Genomic DNA, 7,254 nt, shown 5'->3' on the forward strand with positions numbered 1-7,254 from the left:
AAGCACAGCTGATTAATTAGTAGATTCGTGTGTTGGTCGATTGACAGAGAATTATTTTTAAATTGAAGTTATTTGGATAATCGTTTGAAAAGTCATTTGTGAATATTTGCTGCTTTTCCTTTCAGCTATTGTTTTTGATTCATTTAGTGATAATTTTGAGTTTATTTTATTTTAAAGGGGCACTATGTATTTTTGGAGAAGACATTTAACACAGCATTTTAATATTTACAATATTAATGAGATAATAATAAAAACGCAGAAATATTTGTTTTTTCCATAAGTGAATAAACAAGCTGTTCTCAGAGGAAAATAAGATCCCCAGAGCACTGTCTGAAGCTAGAAAGGTGGCAGGGTCCGCCACATATAAACAAAGAAAAACAGTATGACATTGTGTTGTCCTTTAAGGTCAGTTTGTCTATTCAGTTTGTTCAGTCATGAAAACGAAGAGTTTGTTTATTTAGTTTTTCGCTATTGTTAGAACTGTTACAGACCAAACAATCAGTCAATTACTGGAGAAAATAATCAGCAGTTTAATCCATGAAGAAAATAATCTTCAGGTGCAGTCCTGTACTAAATAGTTACATATTAGAGCCAACTCAACCAATTACTAATAAGTCACAATTACCTAATGATATAATATGTAATAGTACACCATTTGCTTTTAATGTAACCCTTCAAGTACATTCACCTGATTATACTCGCAGACTTTGACTTAAATAGCATTTTCAATGCAGGGCTTACAGAGAGTAACAGAGTATTTTTACAGTATGTTATTAATACTTCCGCTTAAGCATCTAAATACTTCCCACACCAGTGGCTTCCAGCTCAACCAGCTGCAATATGCAGATACTACTATAATTAACAACTGGGTTGGGTCTAATTACCAATAATTCATGGCATTTTATCCCTGATTTAATATTCATTCTCCTTACTATGTGAAGAACTTATTACATGTAATTTCTTTATGTTGTACAGCACTTTGAGATGCATTTCTTGTGTGAAAGATGCTGTACAGATAAAGGTTTTATAATTATATTAAAACAATGCTAACATGCTAATACTTCAATGGCAACAATTCAACAATATGTTATTTTAGGCTATATTACGCTTATTTACACCTCATAAATATTTACTGTTTTTTTAAATTATACTTCTGTACAGTATTTTTACTGCGTTTACCTTGAATAACATATTGTGTGTGTGTGTGTGTGTGTGTGTTTGTGTGTGTGTGTGTGTGTATATATTTGTGCTTGTCTTGGCAACATTTATGTTTAATATTGTACATGGTGCCTCTACAAATAAAGATGAATGAATGAATGATATTGTGGTATTGCTACAAAAAAATTATAATTAATAAGGCTAAATAATCTGGCTACTTCCTCACCACTGACAACTGCATATTTAATATAAGACCGACAAAGACCAACATGTTTTATTATCATTAACAGCTGTAGTAGCAGTATTAGTACTACAGTGGTTTGAATACATTTGGATACATGCGAGTATTTCCAGGTTGTCCATCGCCCCCTGGTGGACGTCTCGAGGAACCACTTGACACCCTCCTCACAGGACGGGTTGTCATAGCAACTGTACAGCATGTGCTTACAAAAACAAGAGCTTGACCGCTCACCGACACTTCTGCCGACACTCGACATCCACGACGCCATCTTATTCCTCTAGCATTTATCAGAGGAGGAGACAGAGGAGAGCCGCCGGAACAGAGGGAAGCCGGAGAGCGTGAGAGACGATGAGCGGAGCCAAAGCCCGCAGCGACGCGCCTGTTGCTGAAAATGTCTCCGGCGGCGGGCACAGCACTGCGGCTCCTCCGCGGGACCGCAAGCCTGGCGGAGGGGTTCTGAAGAGGCTCAAGTCCCGGAGGAGCCAGGTGGACAGCAGGCCCGTCACGGAGGAAGACCTGCGGACACAGAGCGGCCACATCACGCCGGAGGATGTGCTCGGACTGCGGGTGGCCACGAGAGGTTTGAGGCTGTCTCCGTTACCAATAACGTCTCTTGTTTACGTGGACGTGGGATGCTTTGTGTGCTACCTGTGCTGCATTAAGTACGCTGTGTGAGCATGATGTCTTGGACAGAATACATTAGATGTACACATTACATAAAAGTAGAGCGGATGACGTCCAGTTTGAGCAGGATCACGTGACTGTCATTTGAAAATACAGATATGATATCACATTTGTGATAATGGTCTTAAAATGATAAACATGTGACAACACAAACAGTTGTCAGACGTCATCAGGCGACCTTTCACTCACGGAAATACAGTTTCTATTTTTAAGCAGCTAAATAAACACTGGGGTTTTAATAATAGGAGGATCTCTGTGGTGTCTCTATGACATCAAACTCTCAAAGATGTGAGATACAAATGACATCACTGCTGGCACTACTGTGAAATCACAGGCAGAGAAGACCCTCTGTACGGTCTCAGTGGAGTAGAAAAATACTGACAACATGGCAGATTCTCAGCAGAGCTGTAGCCTACATTAACAGCTGGTGAGGCAGCATATGACATCTGAAAGGAAATTTCACCTGAGAGACTAGATTTGAATTTGTGAAGTCATAATCAGCGTTTGTTTGTCGCTAAAGCGTCATATTCTTGTTTTATATGTGCCTGTTGTCCTGTTCAACTCCGTAACGACACAGTAACACAGCGATCATAAGAGCCTTATCTTATTTTATGGTTAGAAACAGAGCATATGTACAGTATGTGTGTATATGCATGTCTGTGAACAAGCAAAATATGTGTGTGTTAAATAAAGCACAGTGTTTTGGCAAGGCACCTTCAAAGCAGCCTGTTTGTACATTACAGCTTCAACAATGAATCGATTAATCAGTTAGTTGTCAACCATTGAATTAATCGGCAACTATTTTGGAAATTTTAAAAGAAAAACAGGTAAAATTATCTGTTTTTAGCCTCTTAAATGTGTTTTTTTTCTCCTCTATCTTATAGAATATGTTTTGGTTGTGGACAAATCAGGACTCTTGAGGCCGTCATCTTGGGCTTTGGGAAATACTGATTGATTTCAATGTTTATAGCGCCTGTCTCTCTTTGTTGCAGGGTACCTCTGTAAACCTGAGGACAACATTTATAACATCGACTTTGTACGCTTTAAGATCAGAGACCTGGAAACCAGCACTGTCCTGTTTGAGATTGCAAAACCCCCACATACAGGTAATTTGCATCAGCCCACTCCTTGTACTGTTTGTACTGTGATGCAAATGGAGCAGCTGACTGTAAAGTTTCGCGCTTGTAAGCACTTAAATATGACTGTACTGACCCTGCTGACTTCTTGTTATTAGCTCAAAATGCTTGCCTCTAAGCACGTTGTCAGGTTCCATCGCTGGTTATTTTGATTAAAATGTACCTTGGTGTGAATTATTTCAAATGTCTCGGTCCCATGTTTTGCGCTTCAGAGGATGACGAAGAGAACAGAGAGGCGGACGCCAGCGCCGGTCGATTCGTACGGTACCAGTTCACTCCGGCCTTCCTGAGACTGAGGACCGTGGGAGCTACGTGAGTGACTCACAACACACACACACCTAAGACACACTCACCTGTTCCGTATGCAAACAGTGAAAACAATTGCAGCATAGTTTCCTCCAGCTAGACACTAATTTGATCCAGAGCTGTGTGACAGTATAATTACGCAAGAACCGATCTAACTGTGGCATCATTATCCTCCAATCAGGGTGGAATTCACAGTTGGAAACCGGCCTCTGAACAACTTTCGCATGATTGAGAGGCACTACTTCCGCGACACCTTGCTGAAGAGCTTCGACTTTGACTTTGGCTTCTGTATCCCAAACAGCCGAAACACCTGTGAGCACATCTACGAGTTCCCTCAGCTGTCTGAGAGCCTGGGTGAGTCATCTTCTCCATTATGAGGAAAACCTCAAAATTCCTTGAATAATAATAAGTCTATTTATACAGCACCTTTCAAAAGCAGGCGTCACAAAGTGCTTCACAGAAGAAAAAAAGAAGCTGAAAGCAAATATGAGAGAGAGCAGCAGACATTAAAAGCAACCAACCATCTTAAAACAAGGAAAAATAAACAATATCAAATTAGTCAAGGTCTTGAGTTGCTTTTAAAAAGTGTCAACAGCGTTCCAAAGCGTAGGAGCGACAACCTCAAACGCACAGTCTCCTTTAGTCTGGAGCCTGGAGCGAGGAACAATCAACAAACCCTGATCAGCACCTCAGAGTCCTGCTGCTGTTATATGGCTACAGCAGATCTTTAATGTAGGCAGGTGCCTGAGCATGCAAGGCTGTAAACGTGGTCACAAAAATCTTTAACTGGACTCTGAATTAGATGGGAAACACAATATATTCCATATTATGATAATATCAAAGTATTTTCTGTGTTATATGATGGATCTTAGCTCAGAAGAGATTGTGTCAGCTTTTCCTGAATGTTGAACATCGAGCAGAAGAAGACTGGATTTTGTTTAAAGGTGCAGTATGTAAGAACTGGCCACCTCACCTAAAAACAGATAGGGGCCAGCAAATCACTAGAGTAACCGCTAACTGCTGCTAACTATGGCTGTCGTTAGCTAGTTAGCATAGTTACCCATGCATCTAGCAGTCCAGACTAGGAGATCAGGGCACTGGCGAAGTGATGCAGTTTACACCACTAACGTAGGCCAGGGCTAGCTGGTTAGCATGATTTTAGTTAATTATCGGATAAGATTCTTACATATTGCACCTTTAATGTAATCTGTGTACCATGTAAATACCAACAGAACAGATCAGAGATTCCAACTAATAATACTTCCTTTGTTAGAAGATGTATGACTCCTTCCTTGTCATGTGTCACTCTTGAACAAGAAGTGATAGTTGTAGAGTAGATGATCTGATTAGATGTTGAGCATCTTGGTGTATACCTTTACACATCAAGAATTCGGGATGGGAGCAGTGTTTCCTCTACATTCATTCGGGAGTGGTGGACCACCCCAGTCAGAACGTTACCACCACAGCTGGATAAAATGGGAAATCTAACATTATAATCTAGACAACGAAACAAAAGCCAACACAAAAGAAGCAAGGCTAAGTGCATGGAAATAGCCCTTTAATCATGATCTAATAATCCAAATATAAGCAATATTAGTGCTGAAATCACTTACAGCACTAGAACAAAACTAAGACCAATGTGGAACAAATACTAAAAAGTACCATCTGCCACCACTGCCTCAAAATAATAACAATGGAACACTGTGGCGAGGATATAAGATTATTTCCTGGATCGGATAAAAATAGTTTGTCATGCTGAATTTTCTTTGTCAGGATCATCATGACTGTCATCACAAGTGGCTTGAAAAAGTTGTCAAGCTCGATAATGTACAATCGCATCATTCCAGACATTCCAAAGCCCTAAGCCTGTCACCACGGCTGACGGCCAGGCTTGCCCATCGTATCGCCTACAAAGAAATGTTAAATCTGATGTGTGGAAATAAAGAAAGGGAGATGAGGTTCCCACCATTTATGCAGGGGGATGTAATATTTTATGATGACCTTATTTAAGTTTCTTTGATTGTTTTGCACTAAAAAGGATGTTCACTCAAAGAACAGATGTATGTCCTCTCTGTGATGCAATAAAAATATTTGTTACAAAATGTAGGATAAAATGATTCCAGTATGTTTTAATGCCCTTTTAAAAGCTTTAAGCATCTTCCGATGATTATCAGGATAATATCGTAATCCGCAATTATTTTGGCCAGGATAATCTTTATTATGCCCCATGCCTTTAATGAGAAAAGGTGTTTTTCTTGAAACTACTTTAACTTCTGAAAGGATAGGTTCATTTTTTTTTTAAGTCTATGTTAATACAATACATGCGATATGTCATTTGAAAGAGTTACGGGTCGCTGCAATCGTTTCTCTGCTCCATACTGGCCGTTAGAGATCCCTTCCTAGTGCGATGACATGATAAAAACATGGGGAACAAAATCCAAAGTTCTGTGTAAAAACGAATTCTTAAGGTCATCTGAAGCGACATTGAGCAGTCTGAGCTCGCCAAATCAAGTGGGTATCTTCTTTTTTTTGCCAGTGTGCCAACCACCAAGAAGTATCCCTCTGCTGCACTTCAGTAAGGACACTTTGCCCGGGAGAAACAGAAACAGAAAACTTTGGTGGAGACCCAATTCATTTGGCTAACTTAGACTGCTGAAGCCTCATATTGGAACAGAACGAGGACTTTGGATTTGGTCTTGTATGTTTTACAGTCTAGCTGCTCCACAGCCTGCACAGTGTAGAGAGGAGGAACAATTACAATGAGCAATAACTCTTCTTAATCCACATACCGTGCACGTCAGAAACATATTAAGAGACATAAATAACCTCAGTCCTAGTTCATATAAAATAAACTTGCGTTATGTGACGAGATGTATGATCCCTAATTAAGATTTGCTAATGCATTCTTTTCCTCACTAACTACCCATCCAGCACCACAGATTGTGTTGTGACATTATTATTATAATTGGAGGGACATTAGTGCCACTTGTTTGCAATGTGACAGAGCCACCTCAGCATTTTGACATTTCAAGAGCGTAATCAATAATAGCAACCCAGTCATTTTAGCTATTTTAAGCTTTTATACAATCATTATTAGTTGCTTGGATATAAAAAAAAAAGGAAACAAAAAATGTGTTGACGTGCGTCTGTGTTGTCTGTGTTTCAGTCCGTCAGATGGTGGAGTGTCCTTATGAGACCCGGTCAGACAGCTTCTATTTCGTCGAGAACAGACTGGTCATGCACAACAAGGCAGACTATGCTTACAACGGAGGACAGTGATATCTGCCTGCTCTAGCATGCAAACACACACACACACACACGAACATGTGCATGCACACACGTACTCACATTTATAGATATACACACATGCATGCACATGGCTGAACAAACATACAGTACAGTTCATTCACTCGTACATGCACAAGCAGCAGCTACAGACAGTCGCCTCTTAGGTTTGTAAAGGTGAATTCGTCAGGATTTGTTTTCCAGGGGTGTGTTTGATATTGCAGGAGATCAATATCAGTCGTCAACAGGAAGCCTCTGTTAGAAAAAGGCTCAAATCGGGTTCATTTATCTGTTCTTAATTATGATCAGCTCTGTTTTAAACCAAGAGAGAGCTCATCACTCTAGTGACCATGTGACACGTGTCTCAAACAGACCAAACGGTTCTTAGATTGATGGTTAGTCTCCTCTTAGCAATTTTAAAAGTTTCCTACCACCCTTTCAGAG

General features: G+C 40.1%; 1 protein-coding gene across 1 annotated transcript; it reads left to right on the forward strand.

Moving 5' to 3' along the window:
• Positions 1-1,747: 1,747 nt before the first annotated feature.
• LOC140998655 (protein unc-119 homolog B-like) lies at positions 1,748-6,804 on the forward strand. The gene is made up of 5 exons (XM_073469004.1): positions 1,748-1,979; positions 3,076-3,189; positions 3,432-3,531; positions 3,707-3,879; positions 6,692-6,804. Exons 1-5 carry the CDS (start codon positions 1,748-1,750, stop codon positions 6,802-6,804), a joined length of 732 nt encoding a protein of 243 aa, XP_073325105.1.
• Positions 6,805-7,254: the final 450 nt, after the last annotated feature.

This window comes from Pagrus major, chromosome 6 (assembly GCF_040436345.1).
Source record: "Pagrus major chromosome 6, Pma_NU_1.0".
In the NCBI taxonomy this organism is placed as follows: domain Eukaryota; kingdom Metazoa; phylum Chordata; class Actinopteri; order Spariformes; family Sparidae; genus Pagrus; species Pagrus major.